This window comes from Molothrus aeneus, chromosome 2, assembly GCF_037042795.1.
Source record: "Molothrus aeneus isolate 106 chromosome 2, BPBGC_Maene_1.0, whole genome shotgun sequence".
NCBI lineage: Eukaryota > Metazoa > Chordata > Aves > Passeriformes > Icteridae > Molothrus > Molothrus aeneus.
Window position 1 is genome coordinate 86,258,854 of NC_089647.1, and position 27,037 is coordinate 86,285,890.

General features: G+C 42.3%; 1 protein-coding gene across 1 annotated transcript in view; it reads right to left on the reverse strand.

Annotated features, from left to right (window-relative positions):
* AFF3 (ALF transcription elongation factor 3) overlaps positions 1–27,037 on the reverse strand; it is a 318,235-nt gene that overhangs the window by 50,083 nt on the left and 241,115 nt on the right. The window contains exon 10 of the mRNA XM_066571787.1: positions 20,883–20,923. Within this exon, the coding sequence (XP_066427884.1) occupies positions 20,883–20,923 (41 nt within the window). The remainder of the gene's footprint in view (positions 1–20,882; positions 20,924–27,037) is intronic.

The window sequence follows — 27,037 nt, forward strand, 5'->3', positions numbered from 1 at the left end:
TTAAGGTCTAGTTGATACTGGAGGCAGTCAAATCATAGCTCCCATTGTGAAGGAATATGGTAGAAAAGAGAAAGCCTCTAGAAAAAAACCCACTTTGAGTTAAAAAATCTCCTAAAATAAAATGCTATGTAACAATTAATGGTGCACCTCTGTATCAACTGGTCTATCAAGAGGAGCATGTGCTGGGGTATCTTAGATGAAAGGGTCCAGCAGACAGCAGCATTAATGTGGGGGTGAAGTGATTAGTCAGCAGGCTGACAGCTGTGCTGGGAGCCTGGTGCCAGATTCCAGCGTCTGCTTTCCGCTGCTGCCAAGTGTATGCTTGTCGCTCCAGAGAAATGGAGCATCAGCAGTGTTTTATTTGACCTGCTCACAAGAAAAATAAAGCAACTCTGACTTCCTTGGTGTGTTTGTCATTGATCTTGCATCAGCTGAATATGAGTGGAGAGAATCCCTGGTCCAGGCAAGTTAACTCTTTAGTAGAAGAGGACTGATAGGGTCTTTTTACCTTGGTAGATTAATTAGCCTCTTAATGTCTCAAAGTACAGGGACTTGAAGAAATGACTTTCATAGTCTGTATCTCCTATATTGTCCTTGGAACATGGCCTTGGACCAATGGCCTGGAGAATGATGAACAGCTTTGAGAATAGTCCATGAACAGCACCCTTCTGCATCCCCTGTCAAATCAGGAAGCAATCTCTATAGAGACTTTTTTGAGGGGAGGGAGGGTGGGCCAGAAATAAATTGGAACTGGATAAACTTGTTGAGAAGATTCAGTCATAGAACACTGCTTCTGATTTCCCCCTGAGACCAAGGACAATGGCTTTTGTGTGTTTTCTTTCATATGTGCCCCAGAACTTTTAATTTTTCTTTTTTTCACTATTTTGGCAATGTTAGGATCTTTCTGTTTGAGATCTCTCTATTGTCTGGTCAAGGCCAGTTTGTGCTCTCTAGAGATTCCTACCTCTCTTGATGGACTTAGAAAGAATGTAAGATCCTAGATTCCTACCTCTCTTGATGGACTCAGAAAGAATTTAAGATCCTAAGGATTGCTTAAACTGTGTGCTTTACAATGCCCAGCACCTTGTGCATTGTAATCTGTATGGGAAACCAGGGAGGTTTGGTTCAGATTCCTCTCCACAATCTTCTTTTCAGGGTTCAGTCACCTCTCTCCACTTGTCCTAAGGTGGGGTTGGTATCCAATATGAAGACTTATATCCACTCCCAACTCAGTACTCCACTATTTCATTAGACCACTATCAAAAGCCCTGTTAGATTCAATTACATCAGTATCAGGAACAATTATACCTCTCTCAGGAACAGATCCTCCACTAACATTTTGAAGGTGATTCCAGCAGTCTGGTTGGCTTCAACCCACCAAGAGACATGTTAGAAAAAAAAAAGATAATTAAGCACTGGAACCCATCATCAATGAAGATACGGAACATCTCCACTGGTAATAGTAATGGCAATTTCAATGCAATGGTAATTGCAGAAACTAGGCAAAGGAGCAATGCAATATATTCTGTAGAGTGGCTTTAACCTACCATTTTCAATATGTCTCATCAGGAGATTTTGATACAGTTTCACTGGATATTAGACTGGGTGTTGGTCTTTTTGCCCATTTATTTACTAAAATGTGAAGTGTAAATGTACTTCTATCCAAGAGAACAGCCATGTTTGCTTGTGAGTGACAGCTTCATCAAGCCTCAGAAGAAAACCACAGTAGTGCAGACTAGAAAATCCTCATCTGCACTGGCCTGCCGTCACCTTATTTCAGAATTACTGTTAATGCTGTGGCTGGCCATCAATACAAACAACCTTTCATAGTCTTTAGGCATAGTCACACCTCGCCTCAGCACAGAAATCATTTGCCTCAGTCAGCAGAGCCCTGGGTATGGTTCTGCCTTGCAGGACCTCTCACTAAGCTCTGAGAGTCCAAATACAGATGAACTTGTGCAGATAAAATTACTAACTACCATAATGGCTGTCCAAATGGGTGCAATAAATTTCAGCATGAGACAAACTCTCTCAGGTTTCACTGACTGTTAATGTTGCTGCTGCCAGCTTTAGTGTTACTCTTTGACTCAAGCCATATTCTGTTGTCTCCCAAAGGTCTTTTTGGCCCGTCAGCTCTAATCAATATGCTGCCTTGAGAAGAAGCTTGTTTTAAGTAGGTTTGCTCACCATAAAAAAACATAAAAAGAACATTTGACTTCTAGTCCTTGTCAGCATATATCACTCCCTATGCAGAACAGCATTTAGATGGTCTGTTATTTGAATCCAAGTGTCTCTTTTATATGTTTCAAGAAATGACAAATGCCTGAAAAAAATGCATAGTTGTTCTACAGAAGACATTAGGCAGGCTCAGGAATGGCAAGCAGAACAGCTAATAAAGCCCAGAATTGTAGCAGAGAGGATGTTAAAACTTAATTAGTTTGAGATTATTTGAAGACTTATAAAAGGTTCTTCTGTTCTCCTTTCTGTTGTAGGCACAGCCTGTTTTCCATCGTCATCCAAATATGCTTTGATATGTTTTTGGAAAGAGTGGCCCAGGATATGCTGTTCACCTATTATTGACATGTTAGCTGGAAATAAAGAATGTTTAAAATGAACTTTTAGCTGTTGAGTAAATAATCAACAGGCTTGTGATGCAGCCTTAGGTTTTGCAGCCTTAGGTGATGCAGCCTTAGGTTTTCAGGGGTCTGAGCCCCTGGCAAAAAAAACTTCTCCCATTCTGACCAGGCTCAGATTCTTGATCTCTTATTCTGGTTTAGTAATATCATACTTTACAGCTTGGATAAGAGTACCCAGAAGTGCTCCTGAAGAGCAGGAATGGTCTGTCTAGTGGGGGTGTCAGGATCTGACCCACTGTAACCCAGCAAACACAGTGTGCAGATAATTGATGAAGGATTTTGAAGAAGAGAGCAGTGTCTACGAGTAACCTTTGCTGTGCCTTCCTCAGGTATAATGTGATCTGTGAAAAACTATGAAGAAGTATGATATGCACAAATATATAAATATTACGAAGAGTGATATAAATTGCCCATTACAATTCAAAGGAAAAATTGAATGTGAATTGCATCTTTTTGTTAGATGTTATCAATGGAAAGTAAACTTGAGGTTTACTCATGCACACACAGATGATGAGGGGAGGCAGAAATAAATTTCAAAGTAAATATAATTTTATTTGCCTTATTAATCTACAATGTGGTACCAATGTGTCTGGACTCAGTGGTTCCCCAGCTGCAACCTCCTGCAGGATGTTATCAATCCTTTATTTCTGTGAAATGTGCTACCAACTACTACGAAAAACACTAGATCTATATGACATTTTAATTAAAAAAAAAAAATTGGTCTTATACCATGCTGTGTCCTGATGTAGTTAAACATATATCTTCCAATATACCTTTCAATCCATATCTCACATGTTTTGCTGTTCATTAACCACCATGCATCTTTTTAGGTTTCCTGTGAATTTACAATATCACTAAAGCTGTGGAGATGCCCTTGCCTATTCTTCAATGCATGTTTTGCTCTCCCTGCCTTTCCCAGTGGGGCAGAAAGGAAATGCACACTTGGCAGTGGGGAGAGGGCACAGGGACAGGGAGGAATATTGCCAGTTGGTGCTTCTTTCCCCTCCCAGTGCCACAACAAGCTGTTGCTGCCCTTTTCCTCTCTCTGCCCCCAGGCCAATAGTCCCTTTCTGGCATTAGTCTTACTGCAGTGTCTCAAACATGCCTCTGCCTGCCTGAGCTCCTGCATAGCCTAGGATGTGCTGTGTCAAGTGGTGAGCCTCTTCAGAGCAGGAATGTGTGTTCAGCAGTATGACCCAGCATGGAGACTGTTCAAGGTGTAGGAGTCAACATGTGTTGCTGCTGGGAGTTCAGTGCCCAGCTGTGAGGATATACATTCAGTGCTTCTTTAAAAGGGTATCACATCACCTGCCTGCAGCTGGGAAACAGCTGGGGGAAAGTTGGAGAGTCTGCACAAGAGCTTTGCTAAGATGAGACACAGACTTCCAGGAGAGTATGATTTTCCATAGTCATTGCAGCATGAAAGTAACTCTTGGGAATTTTTTTTTCACCACCCCAACACGACCCTGAGTGCAGCTAGGCAAGCTTCAGCTTGGGGAGAAAGATCAAGCGCTGGGTCTTTGCCATTATCTTAGGCACTAGGGGAGAAAGCTAGATGACTTTGTTGATAACTACTAGCTTGAAGACCCCAGCAGGCCTTCAGACAGTTTTATTAATCATAAAAGTCATTAAAAATGGCCAATTCCTCAGGGGCAAAGTAAAAACAAAACCTTGGAAGAATGAATCAGAGCAGGCATCTCCCATTCCTAAGAGCACTCTGTTCAACATTCTCTGCAGGAAACTGAAACAGAATATTTAGGACTGATACTCCCAAGCAATATAATCTAATGCTTTCTCAGGGAAGGGGCAAGCTTCCTTATGGATTTAGATTGCAACAAAGAAAAATATTGATGGACTTTGTGTACAGCTGGAAGGCAATGAACTCTCAGTCAGTTGACTCAGAGGTTTGCATGTCACATCCAGAATCAGCAAGACAGTTTTCCCTTTTGCCTTTGAACTTAGCCTTTCCTCTTCTACTTTTTTGCTTTCCCCTGGCCTCTCCCAGGATCCAGATCTGGGCTCTGCAGCACAGAAGAGATATGGAGACCAGCAAAATGCCATGAAGATGATTAAGGGATTAGAACATCTTTCACATGAGGAGACTGAGATGACTGAGAAGGATAAATACCTGACAGGAGGAAGTAAAGAAGACAGACCTAGGCTCTTTTCAGTGATACCCAGTGACAGGACAAGAAGCAAAGAACAAAAATCAAAACACAGGAAGTTCCATTTAAATATAACAATTTTTTTTTTTTCTGTGAGGGTGATCAAACTCTTGAACAGGTTACACAGAGGTTGTGGGGTCTCCATCCTCGGAGAAATTCAAGACCCTACTTTGGCCCTGAGCAACTGTTTTAGCTGATGCTGCTCTGAGCGGGGGTGGGACTGGATGATCCCCAGAGATGCCTTCCAGCCTCAGTCACTCTGTGACCCTGTTGGGACTAACTCAAGTATCACAAACTATGGTGCTAACTAATGTGATAATGTGATAATGTGGGCACTGAATGGTGCCTGAGTTCCATCTGGCCTTGAGTGTCCCCCTGTTTTGTGTTTAAAGCTCACTCAGATGATGAGTAAGTCACTGCCCCAACTTGACTGAAATGCAGACTTGGCCTCAGGCACCAAACCTACAGCTGAAACATGTCAGCTGCCTATCACATGTATCACATGCAGCTTCACTCTCTACTCCATCCTTTTGCAGGCTACTCCATACTTGTAGCAAATGAGCAAAATGGACTCAGGAGGTGTTTGTGAGGTTCATTTGCTGAATTTGGTGTATTTTACAGTAAGTGAAACATGCAACAGCAGTAGCCACAGGCTGGAAAACTTCCTTCTTCAAACATTTCTGGATCTGTTGCTGAACATGACCAGCAGTGTCTGAGGCAGCCCATCAGATTAAGTTTTATTTATTAAGCTGTACTTTACAGCACCTCTCTTCTATAAAACTGGGCTGTTAGGAGACTGCTTAACATTTTTTTGGGAGTATCTCTCCAGTGCAGTTGTCTAGCATCATTGCCCAGAGCAGCTGCTGACAATGCCAATGCACTGACAGCTACAAAATCCCTTCTTTCTGAAGGCAGGAGTAGAAAAGATCATCATGAAATAATGGACTAATGTGGCCATTCTATCTATGCTGCTCATAAATTACATTTTGAACCTGGCAATTGCAGGGTAATTAGGAGGAGAGTAGCTTTCCTGCAGGAACATATATTTCCTATTCTGCTTGCCTGACACACTCCAGTTTAATTTTTCCTTTGTTCACTCAGCTCAGAGAATGGCAATTATGAGAGGTGATAGCCCAGTGGCAATTTTTGAATCATGAAGAGACTTAGGACAGAAATGAGGGAAAAAAAGAACAGGTATCACTAGTAATTAAAATAATTTTGAATTAAAGGGACTATTTCAAAAATTGCCTTTGTCTTATACTTGTTACCACATAACCTAGTGTTATGAATTACTAATACAGTGAAATAACACTGCAGTGGAGAATGAGCTTAACAGGTTTCCTTAACATGTTACTTCAGCAGTGAGAGGTAAGTAATATTTGGGTAGACATTTTGAAATGGTAGGTGATGCCACAGCTCTGATCACTAACAGCCTTGCAATTTTTAAGCCCTCCTTCCCCTTTTGGCCATGACAGAGAGGCACAGGAAACAGGGCAGGAATTCCCATCTCGAGTAGCCAGAAGAAGATTTCACATTATTAAAACAGATGATTTCCTTCATCTAAAAGCCTCTGAGGAGCATAAATTACAAACAACATCAAAGCAAGTGAAAATTTTTAGAGCAGACTGTCAAAGGCTGCTGGGGTTTCCTTGGTAGGTTTTCATTTTTAAGGAGTCTCAGCAATTTGTTTCTTTCTCAAAACAATTCCATATGTCTATGGATTACTTATGGTTGTTGTGATTTTTGTTGTCAAGGGTTTTAAAGAAACAATATCACAATTATTTAACAGGGGAACTAAAGTTAGACAGACAGTGCCTGCAATAAGAAATTACCGAGATGATCTCATGGACTAAAACTTTGCAGACTTCTCTCTACTCTCCAGGGTTGGTCTAGATACAAAGAAAAGCAGTATAGACAACTGGAAAATAACTGTAAGTCTGATGCTGTATAAATACAGCAACTCATTATTCATGTTGCCATCACTGATTTTACAGGACGGCAGGATTTTGCCAGTGTTGCACAGGAGTAAGGTCTGCAAGATATGTTGGGCCAGACCTAAAGCAGAACTGAGAAAACTTTGTTTAATGATTATTGAAATTCATCTGATGAAAAGCACAAAGGCCAGCTGTGGTCTTAGATTAAAAGTCATCAGGGCAAGCTGTGAACTGATTCATATTAACTTCCTAATTTAGGGTAAAGAAGTGATTATTATTAGAAAGACATGGAGACACTGTGTGCTGATGAGGGTATTAGCTTGTCCTGAGGAGGTGGCACCTGCTGAGTGTAGGTTTTAAGTGCTTTCCCTGCAGGAAAAGGTCGTCATTGCTCGCTGGAACACACACCATGCAGGAGGCTGGTGTGTCACACCTCAGCCTGTTGTTCTGCCTGCAGGGCCATGGGTATATTCAGCAGTGATCCACAGCCAGACACCAGGCTGTATTGACCACATCCAGGAAAGCAGGCTCCATCTGTGCAGTGAAGTAAGCAGGAAAAAGGATGGATCTGTGAGAAGCGTTGCCACCTCTTGGGACCACCAAGCACGAGATGTCAGTTTTAAAGTCTGTCATTATCCTGGCCGAAGCCTCTGCCATGTTGTGCTGGCAGCCAGCAACCATGTGAAATAAAGATCCTTAGGAAGAAAGGATGAGGCTGAACACTTTCTTTTCTTTTAAGGGAAGGATCCTACTTTATTTCACATAGATGCATAGTTGTTTGGCCAAAAAAGGAAAAAAAGTTAAAAGGCGCATAATAATTGCTTGCCAGCCTAGCAGCAAATGCCAGATTCTTAGATCCATAATTTTCTGCTGGTGAATTATTCCAGAAGTTATTAATAGTCCTTACCTAGTAATTATGCAAGAAGTATTTTCATAAATGTTACATTAATAATTTAAAAGCTGCAAGAGCGTGTGATTTTCAGAGTGACCTCTGACTTGAGTTTGATGGCCAGGGGAGAATAAGAGCAGAAGAATAACCATACAGGATACCAGTATCTGAGACTGATACAGTTATCTGTAATAACTGATAACTGAGAAGGAAATTCTAAACTCTGCATTGCTGATGAGTTGGACTTCTGATGGCTGGACTTCTCTGGACTCAACCATAACAGCACCAGTCCTCATGCACCACTGGCAAGGACTGAAGAATACTGTACTTGATTGCCTTACTCAGTGCTTTGTTGACTTAAATATTTGTGAAGAGCTTGGTTGAAACGTGAACTGTTTTCTCTTCAGCTTTTCTTGATGCAAAACTAACTTAATGTAGTTCCAAATCATGTCAAGCTTATAATGTAAAGCTATTACCTTCTTCATTGGATGTGTCTGAAAACTCAGAACTCTGATTCATTGGTTCAGATCTTGATTGTGACCTTGATTTGATGACTGTGCTGTCCACCATTAATCAGTGTGTGGTGGTTCTGCTAATATGGTGGTGTGTTTTACATTTGTTTGCTTATTTTTAGTATACAGGGCTGGCTTATTAATTTCAATTGTAACATGAGTCATGTCAACTGAAGATGTATGTAATTTAAATAACATAATTCCCATGCATGTGGGCCTGCAACCAAATAAATAACTCTAACCCTGACAAGACCATATCAACATTAAAGCAAAGATATTAAAATATGTCTAAGTAAGAAATTAAACACAGAAAATCTCAGGGTTGCACTATTGCCTTTAACAAGCTTTTCAGCAGCTGCAAAGACAAACCTAGTGCAATTACTTCCTAACTAAGCAAACCCTTGTCATGTCTCAGCTTTGGACACATGTTGGTAATTTCAGAATCATCATGACCATGTGAATTGAGTGTTACTTCTGAAAAAAAAGAAGCGCATCTTTTGGGGGTAATTATTCTTTTCAGTACAAGTGCAGAAAGTGTATTTGAACCCCCCAAATATTCTTAGAAGCTAAGCCTTGAGTCAATCAGCCTATGACAGCCTATGACAACCTGTAAACAGTATCAGAAAATCTGTTCTTTCAGGTATGGTACAGCCTTAGTAAAAATTAGTGAAGAGTCTCTTAACAGAGGCTCATCTTTTCTCATTCCAGATTTTACCTTCCTTCCATGATGTCCCTTTTTATACTGGCCAGACTACCCACGTTGAACCTCTTTTTCATCCTTGCAATTGTTGATTAACCAGAGGAGTGACTGGCAGGTCCATACAGTCACAGAGTTTGGAATTACCGGTTCTTCCAGCTAACCGTCCAGTTCAGCAGATGAACACTGGTGCATGGTATCCCTGTGCAGCTTGACTCCAAAGCAGACAAGGAGTGCATTGTGACACTGGAGTATGTCTTCTCCATTGGGACAGTGGGAATTAATTTTCCATGTTCCCTCATTTAATCAGAGAGTGTTTTCATAGTTTGTTGTAATATATTTAAAAGGCTGGAGTGGTAAATGACGGACATATGAACAATTCAAACCAGATCCACAATTTACTGCTGCTCCACAGTGATACCAGATTTTGGTCATAAAAACAACCCTAATAATTTGGGTATGTCAACTGTGTCATAATTCCCAGTCTAACCAATCTGTGTGACCTTACAAAGGCAGAGGACAGCAATAGACAGTAGACAATGACAGAAATTTGTCATGGCTCTTGTTAAATAGCTAATGCTGCATTTTGACCAAATGGAAGAAAGTAATACAATACATTTCTTAGAAAATAATGTGGCATTGGCTCAGATTAGTGAATGACATCAAATGCTGAGGCACTCATCTGCTTCAACAGTGCCCTTTGCACACATAAAGAAAATGCATGGGGATAATTCAAGGCTCCAGAAGGGGGCAGATGCACTTGCAACACAATGGAAAAACTCGTGGATAATCAGGTGTCAACCTGCTACTTTTCATCAACATTTAAATCCTTTACAATTATTTGGGAAATATATATATACACATTTATATAATACTCATAAAACATCAACAATCTGAAGTTAAAATTTGGTTGCACTTGACAAGCACATAATATGCTAATATAGAAAATGGTGTAAAAAGAGACGTTGAAACAGAGGTACATCTGAACCAGTACATCTCTATCAATTATAGAGTGATAATCTCAAAGGAGTGTTTAGATTTTGCTGTCTTCTCAGACTCTTCTCTGGGTTTGCACAAATGACATTGCAGTTGTTGATTTCCTCTTCATCTTTAACAGAGAGAGGTGCTGTGCTGTGAGCCCCTCTAGCAGAAGGAGAAGTACGAAAGCTGAGGATGATCTGACAGCTGGAGAAGCCCAAAATTAGGTTCTTCTCAGAGCTTCACTTTTCAACACCATTATTTCAAAAATGTAGGCTACAGCTTTCATGTCAGAATAGCAGCACTCTTATTTTACTATACACTGGCACTCTTCCCACAAGTCCTGTGGGAGATGTTTGCACTAGGGGTCTTTGCGCCAAAAAGTTTCAAATTGGAAAAATGAGTGTGCCTCTTAGTAGGTTCAGCAGACTGGGCATCTGCCAGGCTTTTATAAAATTGCTCATTTTCTGAGTCTTAGCTCTTTCACAACTATTTTTTTTTTAATTAAGCACAGGACAAGCTCTATCTTATTAAGTGAAAACAAAAGAGTGAGAAGTTGGAAATTGCCAGGAAGCCTGGGAAAGACCGATATTCAGCTGCGATTTCATTCCATGTTTTCCTGTTGACCTCACAGGCTCTCAACACAAGAGCTCTGAGTACATTAAAGAAAGGCCACAGTCTCATTTGGTCCTGTGAACATTGGCAATATGTTATGGGGACAATATACAAGCTTGAAAGGGAAAAACCGCAGCAATGTCCTCATGCCCTGGAGGTTTTGTCTGGTGCAATGCTGTTTAACCAGAGCACTGTGAGGTTTTAAATGGCCATATGAGATTTATAGTAGGTCATGACCAGATCTCTTTTCAGGGCAAAGTTTGAAAAGTCCATTTGTCTCAAAATTTAAAAAAAAGAGTCTGGTAATTCTCCAAGGTTTTTCCTCTTCCTTCAGGCAACTATTTTTGCCTGGCCAGAGTTCCTAAACCTTTCCCAAGAGCCTTTTTAATGTGGGAATTATTGTCCTAGTGTTTGCTATCAAAGAAATAATGCTGAAGATACAAATATTTACAAACCCACTCTAACTCCACATGGTCAGTATCAAGCTTATTAAGTTGTAGAAAAAGGGATGTCACGACCTGAAAAGGAGTGGCTTCAGGAAGCCAGTATTTGAGGGCATTATTAGCAGGGCAGAGTGATGGTTACTGCAGGCAGTTGAGTGTAAAGTCTCAAGGTGCAGACAGAGCCCCCCTGTCCAGCTGATGGCGTGGCTGCCCCACCGTGGGCTGGCAGCCAAGGGCAGCCCTGGCTGGGTGGGTGGCAGTGCCAGCCCCCACCCTGCCTTGGGTGTCCGTGGGGCTGCAAACAAGGCAAGACAGGGCTGGTCCTCTCTACATCTGTTTCTCCACTGTCCCCCTCCAATGATGGGGGCCACATCAAGCTTTCAGCAGTGGCTGATGCCTGGGTACCCTGCACTGGTACTGAGGGCACTGCAGACCAGAGGGGCTCGGCTCCTGGGGCGGCTGGCAGAGGCTGGTAGGAGATGGGGGCTGCAGGGGAGGTTCCAGGCACCTCAGTGGGGTCACAGTGGTTTTGAGGAATGGGGAAAGGGCAACCTGAGCAAGAAACACAGCAAGGGTCCATGATGGGCAGACAGAGAAGCTCTGGGACAAGGTCGCCTTGGGAAACAACCAAAATCATGGAGATCTGAGGCCACATAGGGGAAGGTGCATGTGACAGAGGCTGCAAGTCTGGCTTTCCTCTTCTCCCTCTAAAGGCAACGTAGGAAGGAAGAAAAGGAAGATGGGAATGATGGGAATGGCAAGCAAAGTCCCTTAGGGCTGCTGGGAACCAGGGTCGAGCTGTTCCCTAAGCAGCACCTTCCCTGCCAGCAGGCATCACCTTCCTGGGTGTGAAACAATACAAACCTCCCTGGGTATGCACGACACCAGGGCTGCAGAAGATCCTGAAAAAAGCATACTAAAGTGTCTTAAAGGATCATTGCAAAGCAATAAATTTACTTGGCAGGTCTCTATGACTTTTTGAGGGGGGATTTATATCTGTTAAATCAGAATCACTGGATTATTCAACAACACTTCCCTGTTTTTTGTGGTTTTTTGGGTGTTTTTTTGGGTGATTTTTTTTTTGTGGGTTTTTTTTTTGTTTGTTTGGTTGGTTGGGTTTTTTTTGTTTGTTTTAAATTTTATTTGACAAACCGTTCATTTAGAGCAGTTATGTTTGATTGTGCCAGTAAGTAATTGGTGAGAGGTACTTGTGAATTATTTGGCTTCTAAATTTTCACAGAGAAGGGCCTATTCTCTTCTGTGTGAATGTGTGGGTGAGAGGCAGTTTCTCAGCCTGAAAAAGAGTTCTGTGCCTGAGTCAAGAATGAAAAAACCTTTTAAAATCTTGATAACAATCTAACACATTAGATACACTGCTATGCAAAGTAAATTTTGTAGGATATAACATCCCTGCCTTTGAAATAAACAACTTTCTTTTTGGCTAAAACGGTAGAAGATTGCAGACCATGTTAAAGATAGCATGTGTCATGTTTAAGTCATACATTGTGGAAAAATACCTAATTTAATTTTAGTAATTTCTATTTATTTCTGCCTTTCAAAATGAAAAAATTTGCAGGTTAGAAAAATGTAATATCTGAACTTAGACTTTTTACATCCAGTTTCAATCCAGGCCTAATTTTACTTCTCAGTTAAAAACACATTAGAGCAAACAGTCATAATATGATCTGGCCCCTCTCTGACTGCAAAAAGGGCAGCCTACTATAAATACAGTCCTTGAGAAAATGAAGGTCTTCCATTTGGAGAAGGAATTTGAAATTTCATGCCATTCCAGTTTGGAACAAAGCCCTCCAATTTTGAATTTACCCATGAAACAGAACCTCAAAAGAAAGCAATAATAATGAAAAATAAAGCAGAAAGTGTTTGGTCTGGTAATTTGTAAAGAAAATGTCACCAGACAGACTCCCTGGAAATGTTGAGTGAGCAAAAAAAAACCCAACCTTGTAACTTTAGAAAATGAGCCATTTGAGATTTTTGGATCTCAGTTTACATTTAAAAAGCTTCAATGGTTCCAGAGTCTGAATATTTTCCCTGCTCATCAGGTTGCCAGTGAGGGTGTTGGGGGAGCCAGTTGCGCCTTGCTGGACTGCTGCTGTACCTTCCCACCAGCATATGTGACATAGCTGTGGTAAAAAACTCTTCCACCATAAGAGCTTTGTTTAATTTCACAAAAGCTTCGGTTTTTCTTTGGGAGAAAACCCAGGCTGTTCAAAGAACACACATTTCCTTTCACTGAAATGTAAGAAACCTAGAACAGTATGAACCATTCCTCAGTGGTAGATTAAATCCAATACTTTTCCAAGAGAGAGGAAAGGATAAAAATTTTCCTGCAACTTACATCAAAATTGAGGCAGTCATGAAAAAACGGAGGAGACACCTGGATGGGACTGCATGGGGGAGCAAAGTATCTCAGATCACAACAATGTGACTCCTTGCAGGAGCATTTCAGGCCTGATCAGCCACAACTAATCCCCATGGAGAAATCACAGGGTACCTCATTCTTTGTACTAACTCATGCTATTTTTTTTTTGCCTGCAAAGAAACTGGACAGAGTTCTGTATCTGTGTAGTATCCTCTTCACCCCTCAGAGAACAAAGGGCCAGCCAAAGCACAGACTTCTTGCACAGTGTTGTCCCCACTGGGGCCCCATGAAGGCACTGTTCTCAGGAATCCCTTGCCCATCCTGAGCACAAGCATGTCTTTTTCATGGGATTGGCCTCCTGCAGAACTTGACTGTTCTCCCCTAAGCAAGCCAGTCTCTCCTTTCCTTTCTGCCTCCATTGTTGCCAGGGTCAGAACAAAAGCAAGGGCAAGGAGAAAAAGCTCTTGAATATAAAATTAAAAACTACAGAGGACAGAAGGCAGATAGCCTTACCAGTGACAAAGACAAACCCAGAAATGTAGCTGAGATTTCTAAACCATCTTTGCAGGAAGGCAGGAAAAACTGACTGGAGCAAGCATGTCATCATCCATGGAGCTGGTGCCAGAAAGCCCTGTTGTGCCTGGCTGATTACTGAACGATTAAAGCTTGAAGGGGGGATCTCCTTCCATCTGCTGCATGGACTGCTGCCTCACTCACAGGGAACTGAGATTTCTCCTTTGCATTGCTGCACCTGCTCTGGAGACTCCCCAAGCTACAGCTAGGATGCGACTCACAGGCACACAGGAGTCAAAAACCCCAAACTTGTGTCATGTAACTGGACCAGGCTGAGGTGTTGCTGCTTACTATGAATTTTCACCTTTTCTCAAAATGAGGTGGTACTGAAAGTGGTGATTTGTGTGAACAGAGCGGCTGCTGGTTTCCTTCTTTTGGTGCTGTGTAAACCTGAGCTCTCTTTCATCAGACAGCCAGGAAATAGATACAAATGTATTTATAACATTTCACTTTTTTCAGCCTAGCCCTAAAAATAGCACAACATGTTACTCCTAGTATAGGGCTCTCTGTTCTCTTATCCCACTGCTGAAGTAAGAAAGGCATAATGTTATCAGCTGTCCTCCCACCTGTTTGAAGAAAGCAAGTTTTAGCTACCAGAATTACTCTCAGGGTTAAAATCCCTTTTGTTTTACAACATGTTCATTGCCTACAGGGACTTTTATTTCCAGATGTTCAAACCTCACTGAAATATCGTAAGTAGTATCAATAATAAGGTAAACAGAATTTATTAACAAACTTTCTACCTATAGCTGTGCACTCCTGATATATCTAAGTGGTATTCAGAGCATCAATTCCACAAAACATTAGGTCAGAGCTCCTTTGATCCACATTTATGAAGATGGACAGACAGGTTAGACAAGATTATGCCTCCAAGGGTCATAAAAATGTAGAAGTTTCCCAACTGTGAACTGATTTTTCAGAGAAAATTATGTGCACAATTTAACTGGATGGCCATATATGCCTTCCAGGTTTTATATTGTTAATGTTTGTTTCCTCTTGGATTGTTGCTGTTCTAATACTCACACTTTTTATTTTTTGCCTCAGATACACACATTAAAAAAAACACTCTCACGCTTCTTGTCCTATTTGATTTATTCCAAAGAAATTAAATTACATTTTTATAAGCCTGTGTTACCACAAATGATAGCTGAAGATTTGCTGAAAAAAATTAATTCCTGATCTGTTGCTGTGAAGCGTCCTCGCTAGCACTGCACTGACTCCGTCTTTCAAAACCAGATGGAAGCAGTCCAACAGTATGATTAACTTCTTAGTCCCTGCAATTTCCTATTGCTCTACTTGCCCTAGATTTCAGGATTGACCTCCTGCTTCACTGCAAAATGCACAGTTGCTCAGTTTGATAAATCACACGAATACTTTTTTGATCACAGTTATCTACTATTTACTACATACCCAGCGAGGTTAATCATATGCTGAGGCACTTCATATGCTGCACACATACACACTCTTCTTCCCAATAGCACTTTGCATATTCTTCATGCTGCCAGCCAGCAATGGGACCTGTTTTCTACTTACTAATATATGAAAGACTACAGACCTACACCCTGCCTTTTTACCTTCCACATTCATGCTCTAATTATCCTCACACTGTTTCTTAAAAGACCAAGGAAGTCAAAGAAAATATGTGAGAAATTACCAGGCAGACTTTTTTCTGGCAGATAGATATTTTTCAAAATGCAGATGTTTCTGGGAACTAGAACTGACTGACTTCCCCCAGATATCTTTGGGGAGCAAATGCATGAGGTTGCTCATAGGGAGGTGGGAAATGTTTGGTTGTCATGATAGCAAAACACTATCACTTCCTTGAAGAGAAAAATACATCTTAACTTTTCTTTTGCTGTCTTTAAACATCAAATGAATTCCAGTATTCAGTAGGGCTCAATGTTGTTACAGTTCCCTGGGACAACTCTGCTCCACTTTCTCACACAACAACACCTCCACATCACATCTTTAGTGCCATGGTAGAACAATTCTAAATAAACACCAGCAATACTCAAGGTATGAGAAAAGATCCAGCACAAAAAGCTAAGTGCTACAGGTCTTGCTCACAAATTAAATAGAGGGAGTTTTACAGAGACACGTATTCCTTTTCACTCCAAGCTGTCTACGCAAGCTCCTCTTCTAAAGCCCCTTTTCACTAATTCACAACATTCTCCACTACTGCAAAAACTATCCTATATACAATATGTATCATTACTCTTCCACCTTCACATTCTGTAACTAGCAGGGCTGAGAAACTCCAGACCATTCCAAGGAGCAGCTGCCCTTTGCTGCCCTATACTGGGGCAGGGGCCAGGGAGGGTGCGAGTGTGAGACACCAGCGTCTCCAAACAGCCAAGCTTTCATGCAAGACATGAATGATAAATCCATATATTCCCTCTCAGAGGTATTCTCTTTTTCCTCCCAAAGATAACCCAGAAAGTTTAAGCAGTGTGCTTATGCTGAGAGCTGCACGCCTGGCTGTGGCAGCGAGCACTGTGTGCGTACGCTTTTCTCTGCCAACTATTGACTCCTGTGGAGCCTGTGATCTCAGTTCCGTCACTCTCTGCCGGGTCCCAGGTCAGCTGTCCCAAGCCAAGGCTTCCCCTGGGCTGATTGCACAATGCTGCCCCATGAAGCTTTCTGGCCAGCCAGCTAGCTGAGTCACTCACTAATACACTGAGCATGTAGCTTCTCGTGTGGAGAGCTCTCACGGTGTGAAAGGCGATGTTATCAAAAATATCATTCCAACACAAACATTAAGTGTGTGAGTGACACGAAGCACATGAGTGTTTTTGCTAGCTGTCACTGGACTCTTTACTTTAGGGTATCACAAGTTTAACTGCTTTGCATAATCACAGCTGAAGAAGATACCTGAGAACAAGAAAACTTTGCCTCTTTTCACAAAAAGTTTTAAGGCTGCTTGGACAGCTGCCTTGCCTGCCTTAAGTGATCTATTAAAAGATCTAAATTACCTCTTATTGTTGCTTTAATATTTCATAGGCAGTGCCTCCCCAGGCCTCCTAACACAAATAGCATATCTCAATGTGGCTTTGTCTGAAGAAGAGCTGTGCTACATTAGTCCAGATGTGCTGGACTAATCATCAATTCTGTGTCTGCTTACAATAACAGGGCAAGAGACTGGGTTGCCCAAGGTCAATCTTTCTGATTTTTCTTGCACCTGAGTGCTAAATGCATGCTTGCAGCCATGAGAGGAAGTGCAGCAGCACCTCTGCTTCCAAATGTCTCTCCCCACAGAGGCTGCACTGCTTCTCAGCTGCCCAAACCCTTCACTTCTCCAGTGGGGAAGGGGGAAAATTCATTTGCCCTTCAGGATCCTGCATGCTACAGGCCAGCTCCATTAGGGTAAACCAGCTCATGTCTGGTACAGCCCTCATTTTGGTGTCCTAACTGTGATCAGACATGGGCAGACGAGACATGGTTACATGGAACTGCAATATCCCTCCTGCCCAGACTGAAGGTCAAGACTGGCTGTGTAGCTCACCAGCCATCATGAATGGGGCTTGTCTCCCCTGGCAAATGGATGCTAGTGCTGAAATGCCTGCTCTGTCAGCAGCAAGAGGTGGTAGATCTAAAAGGTTTATCACAGCCCACGCTTAACAGTGCAGGTTTAGACGACACATTTGTGTCACCGAGGTGCTGAGGGCAAGCTATTGAGCTGGACTCTTTACAGGCCTTACCAGCCCCTGGGAAGGAAGGGCAGGGCTGCCAGCACAGCCATATGGCTGCTGAGATGACTGGGCTCAGCTCTGCCTGTACCTTACATGCCTGCGCTGAAGTTTGTATGGCAGAGCTGGTGGGTTTTGCCTGCCTCCTGCAGTACAAGCACACAGAAAGGAGAGCAGATCAGATCATGGCTGTGAAGTCAGCACATCTCCCAAGTACCACCCAAGCCCTTGGCAAAGGACCTGGCTTTCCCTTGTTACAACCAGAGAGGAAATTCAGCAGTGGTACATCACTTTCCTCTAAGTGTTCAAAACTCTTCAGCAGACCCACCTGGCCTACACTCCAGCACAGAGAATTAAAAACAGCCAGGGGAATAAAAGTGCCCTAGGACCACTGTAAATCTTTTCTTCATGGAAAATCTTATCTTGCACGTGAATATGAGCTGTGAGTAAATTTAATGTGTGGATTAAGTACTGTATGGTCTCCCTCATGGTGGGCTTTTCAGCCTTAAAAGAACAAAAGAATAATGAGTGTTGTGTTTGTGTAGGATTGCAAACAGCTGTAATTTACAGCTGGACGTTCTCCATTGCACATGTATCCAGCAAGCAAGTGCTTCTGGGTTAGTGGAACAGACTGCAAAAAAAAATTAGCTTTTAACTTCAGCCTTAAGGTCAGAGTTCTGGAACCATGGGAGTCAATAATAAAATCTATTTAGCTCAGTGGGATTAAGCAAGTTTAAGACCTGGCTTAACCACACTGCTTACTGTTAAATAACAGCAGAACACTCTGGATATTTTAGTTACAGGCATTTTTCTTCACTTCAAAGCTATTCAGGCAGTGGATATAGGAGACAATTGAAAATATGCCAGCTCTATACCATTAAGGTATATGAGTTAAGTTCTTGCTCATCTCTGTCCCAGAAAGTGAGTAATCTGTATAGTTTGACCACTTTACTGAAGAACACAATAAAACTAAAACCAAGCTGTGCTGAATAAACACCGAGGGCTTTTCATGAGAGAATGAGAAGCTAATGGGGCCAGTGCATCTTTGCTGACAAAACAGTCAGTGCATGTGCAGAGCAACCTGTCTTCTGGAAGCAGAAAAGCTGTTTCAGTCAAGCTTCTGGGTCACTAATCTTTGTGTTTGCACATAAATCTGCTGGGGGTTACTGTGTCATTCTGAAAACAAGACGGAGTGTGATACACTACAGAAATCAATGGCTAGATTTAAAAACTCTCTCTTTTACATTTGTTTAGGTTTTTTTTCCTCATCTTTTAGTTTAGCTGTTACCTTTTTAACAGCATCTGAAAACAGGAACTGCAAGAGGAACTTCTGGAGAGTATTTTTTTAAAAAAAGGGCAAAATTACTGAAAGCTTTATAGTAAGCTGCCATCTCTCTTGTTGCTGGGAAGTGCTGTTGTGTGGCTGGGAGCTCTGAGTTGCTACTGGGACACAACTAATGAGCAGCAGTATCACAGGCATCCTTGCTCTAGCCAAGAAGAGACAGAAACTGCTGCCACAGTGGGGGATTTTGGCCCCCTGCCCTCCCATTTGCTCGCTGCAGTGAGGTAGGTCATGGGTGGCAGGGAGGCAAACCCCCAGGGTGCATCCCCAACCATCCCAGCACCCCCTCCAGAAGGGGGAGGAGGGTACCCTGGCAGCCAAATTTCTGTAGAGCTGGTTGGAAAAGCTGTAGTCCCTGAGCATGTTTTTAGGGCCAGACAGGGAAATATTTGATCATAAATCCTAAATCTGAGCCATGATGGCTATTAATACTGAGGCCCTTCGGCTCTGTGGATGAAGGCAGCCTGCACCCAGCTACCCCACCACCTTTGATGAGGTAGGGAACATCTATCCATCACCAGCACTGTTCTTTCCAGGGAGAGAGAAATCAAACTGCGGGATTTGGGGTTTGTTAATTACCTCCAGGGCCACTCCTGCAGGAATGTTCCACATGCAGCCCAGGGGGGGAATGCTGTGAAAAAAATCCCCATGTTTCCTTTGGTCACGGTATTGTCCCCACCAAGTGCAAAATCTGCTTTGCCTCGGCAGTGAGCTTGCACACCTCCAGGGAGAGGGGCACAATGCTGACTCCAACCCCACTTTCTTTTTGCATTCATTCCAGTTACAGCAAATACTTCTGAGCCCTATAGCTGTGCCAGCAATTTCACCCACATCCCATACATTTTACTCTGAATTGTTTTGTTTAGAATTTTTTCCAGGGCAAAAAATTCTAAACAAAACAGTGTTTGTAAACTTGGGGAGGGAAGGTCAATAATTTTGGCGGTCTTACCCTCCAAGCAGAGAGAAATGTTATTCATCCATGCACAACATATAATTCAGCCTAAGTGACAGGCTCTGCTCTGGAGAAATCCTGGCCTGAGCTGGCTTCCAGAGTCAATTACCACTTATTCCCAGGGAGGCGGGGGGCTGGGGGCCAGACGGAGCAGAGGGGGCTGCCAACAAGACATGGGGAAATTTACTCTGTGTCAGCCTGCATGACACAGTACCTCATTTGTGGAAAAATGTAAATCTGCTAGTTCTTTTTCACAGGCACTAAAATGTACAGTGTCTCCTCCCCCTTCCCTACCCCCTTTCCCAAAACTGGAAAAGAAATCAGGACCGTCTTAGAAAGCTACCTTATATTTCAATTAATCCTCTTTCATAAAAGTCATTTAAGGTAAATACCTGTGCAGACCTACAGCCCAACTATAACATTTACTATGGCCCAAATCCTGAATTCCTCACTCAGGCAAGTTTCCCATTGAAGTTAATGGATTTTTTTGCTTGAAAAAGAGCTGAGTAAAACCTGAACACTAAGGATTTGGTCCCCTGCTTATCTGCCTGGAGCACTGCTGCAGTTCCAGAAGAAGTGAAAAAATTAATTGAATTCCTCCAAAATACCAATCTCTTAAAACTTAAGGGGTAAAAAAGGGCATTGTTTTTGTGCATAAAACATACAGAGAATCTCATCAAAGGAAGAGTAATTCCCAGGGAAAGGATTTGGAAAAAGTCAAAAGAGAACATCTCGGAATAAATGAAGTACTTATTGCTGAGAAATGAGCTCAGATATATCTCAGCAAACTCTAAAGCTCAGAATTTACTGCATCATTCATGCCTTCTCCAGTAAGTTTCTTATCTCTCGTTTGGTATCGCAACAAGGGATTCTGCATACTCTGTATGAAATACAACAAGACTGTGATTTTTGCAGTAATAAACTCTACACATGCATGACAAATCCAAGCATGCAAAATGTTTAACATCCCAGTTCACAGATACTTTGGGGACAAAATCCGATTATGAGTTATATGCCACAATAAATAGGGCTCAACGTTTCATAAAGCAATTTATAGTTCATAAAAATGACAAAATGTACCTGTCAGATAGAACGCGGAGAGCAGATCTCTGTGCTGCCTGCTGGAAGAAAGGGCAGAGATGTTTATTTTATATTCTGACTTGAAAATTACGAGCACAATCAACACTTTGAAAAATGCGTTGCACACATTTTTGTCACATGTCCAAAATGTTAAAGTACGAGCAAAGTAGCAGAGTCTATAGTCAAATGGACATTCCAGCCTAGTAAATGTAAGAACACTTTGTTTAAAATGCCAAAACCCAGAAGACTGTCAAAGCACCGCACGGTATTTGAGGTCTGAACTGCTCTATTTAGACAATTTTTTTCTGTAGGTCCCTGAAAATTCGCCAGGGCTCGGTTTTCTGCTTTCCCCTCTCCCTGCTTCTGCACTCCCACTCCTTCTCCTTTACCATTAGTCTCCTCCCATTCTTCCACAGAAACAAACATCACATATTTGGTTCCTCTGCGATGAATTATAAATTTTGCCAAGCTTGCCAGAACTGCTGCAGACTTTTCATGAACATTGCCATGTTAATCTGCTGGCAGCATTTGCCTACACAGAACAGGATTGACTTTTTGCTGGTTTGCTCTTCAGTTCTTGCCTAGTACAACTCTTTGGATGGGGTGGGGAAACATGGTTCTTGTGTTAAGCACCAGATCTGGGAATGGAAACAGTAGCCTCTCAAGTTTAATAGGACTACAAAGCCTATCCCTGAGCTAGTTTGTCACTTTACTAATATTATTTTTCCCCCTCCTTCAATCACTTCAAGTAGTGATTCATGGCTTTGGCACAGTAACCAGGTCCTAAGCAAAGATGAAATCCATAATGTTTTGAAAATCTGCCTTAAAGACTCCATTCCACTTGGACATGCCCAGTGTGTCCTATCCCCAGCTGCACCTGTCCAGGCTGTGCCTCACATGGCACAGAGCTAAGCAGTACAAACAGTCAAGGGGTAGGGAAATAAAAGTTTATTTTCTCATTGCAGTTACCAGTAAATACGTTTTGAAACTGCTCTTCCTGTCTTATCAGCCTGCGGGGGCCCGCATCCCTATTTCCAAACAAGTTAGATGACTTACAGGCATCCTGCTCAGTACCAGAGAGTATGGATGTAACCCTTCTGGCTTGGCAAAAATGCTGCTGACAGAATTGCAAATAACATCTTGAGAAAACCTGACTTGTGGCTGCAGTTACATTGTATTTCACAGAAAGATGTGAAATGATCCCTTGAATGGATGCCCGAAGATCTGACAAGAGTGGGAAGAGTTTCCACTTGATTCTGGAAGCAGGATTTCTTCTCTTGGGACTTTCTGGAATAACTTGTGCCTGCTGGGTTTCTGGGGAGATGTAGCTTGATGTGTATCACCCACCAGACTGGCAGAAGACACAGTGGCATGGCTCACACGAGGGTTTTTCCTCAGTGTTAACTTTCTGCAGTGGGCAGAGAACCTGTTGGAAGGGTTGGAAGGTCTCAGCAGCTCAGTGGGAGTTTTCTCATGGCATGAACATATTGTTTTTAGTGTTAGGAAAATAATATGGCAAGTCTAGTATTTTTCACTGTTTCCAGGAGGTTGTACTATTTCCATGCTCTTGTATACAAAACTATTCATGCCACTGGCTACAGTCTTTAAAGAGTGCAGTCACTCTCCAGTCCCATGGGCTGGCATCATTTTTCCTCTCTCCTCTGCAAGGGGTTTGTTAGGACAATGTCACACATTCTTGTAAGTTCAAATTCAGAGGATACCCAAACCTTAGGTTTTAGAATGACTTATAGCTTAAACTCTTTTTAAACACCCAGGGCCCACAGGAGTTCCTCTGCTCCCATGCCTAATTACTCCCACTAGCAGGAGGCTATGACCATTTTGAATTTCAAAATGCCCAGCTTCGATGCTGAGGCCTGCATTACATTGCATCTTTGTCTGCAAAACTCAGGAGCTTCTCTCACTATCTGAGCCATTTTCCATGGCCAAGTTGTGTAGACAGCATTCAGGTCACCTTTTCTTTTCCTCCCCATGTCAGCCAGGGCCAGTCTTTCCATCTCACACAGCCACTACCTGGCAGTGCTGTTCGAGACATGTCTCATGTTTCCCACTCTTGGCTCAGGTCACCACAGGTGCTCATGTGGTTGTGCAATACAACAGGTTAGAAAACTGATCCAGTCAAAAAATAACAATTTTCCTTCATTTTTTTGTTTTTTTTCTCCTCTGTTATTTCTAAGCTAGATCCCTTTTCTGAGCTGCTTCCCCAGGGAGAGGGTGTCACATCACAGGGTGCAGTGTGGGAATATGGACGGCACTGGGGGAGGAGTGGAGATCTTTGCTGCTGACATAAGATCATGTCCACCAGCAAGGTCACTTCCACCTGACATTGCTTCCACTCCCTTCTGGAGCTGAAGAGCACTCCTGGAGAAAGGTGCATGGTGGTTGTGGTAGGCAGAAGGCATTGAAGGAGACAGGCTGCTCTGCAGCCACAGGCCTCATGGATATTGAAGAGACTGCAAGAAAGCAAACATGACCTTTGAGGATGCTAAAAGCCCCCAATATGGGAAGTGGGATTCATAGCACTGTTGTATTTCCCTAAAATCCCTAATTTTGAGAGGAAGAAGTGCTGGATAATTTCTCTTCCAGGCTTGAGGAAAGTTGCCCTCAGGAGGGAGGAGAAGAGGTGCCTTGTCTTGATCCATTTGGTGCGCTGACCCAGGAGACACTGTGAGGAACTGCAGCCTCAAGTGCCAGTCTTCAGATTCCATCTTGATGCATTCAGTTGCTGAAAGCTTTGAAAAGGTGATCACTTCTGGATAAGAAAGTGGGTTCAGATGACAGTCAGGGACACAGAAAGAAATGTACAAGTGTTTCAGTGAGATCATTCTACTTTTTCAATTACTCTCTCATTTAAAGTCCTTTAATAAACATCCTTCTTCACTGAGGTGCAATGCAGATTGCATGGGGCACCTCAGTCTTCGTCTGGTGGTCACACATTCTCTAAATGAGACTATTGATTTCTTTCTTACACAGGCTGGAAATACAACTGTGTTGGACTGCATATTTGTGTGACCCCCTGAGCTGGTAATGGCCCCATTTCTAAATGATGGGAGAATAAGATCCAGTCACAAGTTTATTCTTCCTCCCTGGAGAAACAGATCTATTGCCTGCAATGAAAGGCAGCTAGCAACTATCCAGCAATTTTAATTCGAGCCTATATTGCTCCCCTCTCCTGGAGAGAGTGAACTGTTGTAATTAAAGGTAGTTAGCAGTTCCCTAGCAAGTATAAATACTTGCAGCCACTAATTACAGTCTGCTCTCCTGTTCCCCTCCTTGCCACAGGACTGGGCTGCTCAATTTAGGGGGAAATATCTGCCCTCACTTCTTGCTAACCGTTTGTGATCCCATTCAAACTCATTCAGGAATCCCCATGGAGGGTTATGACCCATAGTTTGAGGAACGCAAAGCTATAGAAACATTTTTTTGTGATTTATTATGTTTCTAAAATGCTGATATTATGTATTTAACAATGTAAGCAAAGGGGTGGTACTTAGTATCATATAATGCCTGCATGACTATTTTTTTAATAGCTACATTTTGATTGTGCTATTTAATTTGCATTTTATTTTACATCGTTAACAACTTTACTGAGGCCAACTCATCATCCATCAAGAAATCTGAGAATATGTTCTACAGTCTTTATTATTCCTGGAAGTAAGTTACTATGCTGGTTATAGAAATTTGGGATAAGAAATAATTTTGATATTGCTGACAGAATTTAAATATCTCCAAGACTTAGTACTAAAAAGTGCCTTATGGAAAGCTTAATATTCTCTTGATAAGTGGTAGAATGTGTTCACTATCAAGGAACATAATCTTTAATTTTCAGTTCTTGGAATCAGTGGGGTTACTAAATGGAGTAAGACTCTCCTCAATGTGAACAAGGATATTGGAGGCCAACTCACCACATAGTAACTTAAATGCTGAGTAGGAAGCAGGGAAGGGAAGAAACCAATCACTCAGGTCTCTCAGGTACTTGAGCTAGAGAAACCAGCCACAGTAAATGAGTATGAATTATGCTGTTTCACTACATCAAGAATTGCAAATTACAGGACAGTGGCTGGTTAGACTTTGATCCCCAGCTGAGTTGGTTCAGATACATTTAGGGCAGAGTTTCATTGATCTGTCTATAGTCTATCAATCATTCATGGAAGATTCTAGCTGCACCCCAAGACTACTGGGACAAAACAAGGTTTCAGCCAGCAGTAATCATGATCAGGTTCTCAGCCTCCAGAGATTTCATCTCCTTTCTCCATCCTTTATTGCAATGAGCCAGAGTTTGGGAACATATTTAGGTTTCAGTGTGTGTTAAATGAGCTACCAAAATTAGCTTGAAGTGTGACAAGTTGCAATCTGTTGTTGAAGGGAAATCAGAGAGGAAATTAAATACTTTTATTGTAATTGGTACTGAGAAGTGAGCTAGCTTATTGTAATTGGGACTGAGCAGTGAGCAGAACGGGTTGAATACAGCTATTGAGATGGAGATACAGGAGTGTTAAGAGTGTTCCCCAGAAATCCCTCTTTTTTTTAATTTGTTGCAAAAGGATTGCTTCATAAACTGCTGGGCTCACAGGCATTTTTGGATAAGAAACAAATGAAAACTACTGAAGTATGTTCTGCTGGGCTTGGAAGACTGTCTTGGAGGCACTGCGGGCTGACTGTAGATGCATTTTCCTATACGTCACCCACAGCAACCTTTGGCAAATAAAAGCCAATAAATTGGCTGTTGGCAGATTCAGGCATTTTGCTTTCCATCTTGCCTGTCCTGTGGATTAAGTGTTGTTTTTGTGAGAGAGCTCAGTTACAGTGATTGCATGGAGTTACACGAGCTACAGCAGAGATGTCCCTGAGATGGCACAGGTGTACACGTGGTGAGAATTTGAACCATTTCTTTGGGGACAGTGAAGCAACACATGCTGCCTGTGCATGAGTAAATTGCACAGCTTCCAGACCATCTTGTTTGTCTTCCTTGGGTGGTAGGTGCTGCCCTGGAGCTGTGCAGTGAACCATTTATGCTCTAAGTCAGCAGCTCTCATATTAGCAACCACCCAGAGTGCTGGATGTCACCCTGTATTGGACTGCACTTAATGAGCTGTAGACACACTTTTTCCAAGCCAGGGTTAAGGAAAGATGTCATTACTATATACCGCCATTTGGGAACCAAACCAGGAAAAACACTTTTATATCTGTCTTCTTTCACATTTCACTCTTCACATGTCTTCCATGTTGATTCTGTTTTCATTTCCAAAGATTTTGTTTGTTTTTAGCTTAAATGCAGTTTATTCTAAAGCCAGTGAAGCCAGGAAGAAATTTTTGTGAAGGGCACAAGCTGATTGCATGGCACAGTTTGGGTGATGGGACTCCACAGAGTGGGATTGTTTTTCTGCTTCAAACCTGGGTGCTGTAGTGGACCCAGAGAAAAACTTCTGGATAATTCTCTTATTGTGAACCACAAGCAGAGTTTTCCATCTTCCACACTAAGATGAATTTATAAACACCTTCTTGTGCTGGAAGTTAGACCTGTGCCTGTGAGAAAGAGCTGCCCTGCAGCCTCCCAGCTCCCCTCCCTCCCTGCCCAGGTGTTTTTAGGCTGCGATCCAGCCAGCAGCCCTGCTCTAGACAGGCTCAGCTCATCCTGTGGGTATCTTTCACTCCAAGCCATGTTCTCCCAATGTGTTAAGCATCTTTCTCCCATGTCTTGAAACCCTCTCCAGTTTTCAGTGTTCTCCTTGAAGAGTGCAGAGCTGCTCATCAGGGCTGAAAACAGAGGTGATGGGAACCTCCTGCACCCACAGACCTGCTCTGGTTAAATGCCCAGGAGTATCTTGTGGCCACGGGAAGTTGCTTGAGCAGATCAGGTCAGGCAATTTATTGTAAGTGATTCCTGACATGCCTTCTCTCACTGTATCATTCTGTACTTCCCACTGCTCCTAGGGGCTTTGCTTGAGGATTGCTTTCCAGTGTGGATTTCTGAGGGATTTAAAATCACTTGTAAACTGCAGCTTGAGTGTTTCTCTGTAAATTTGCAATATAAATGTATGAATGTGATTTTCACTGTCTGGTTCATATTTATTTAAGATTTACAGACTGTAAGACTTAAAAGGGTCTTCCTTTCTTCCCATTTTGGAGTTGGTTAT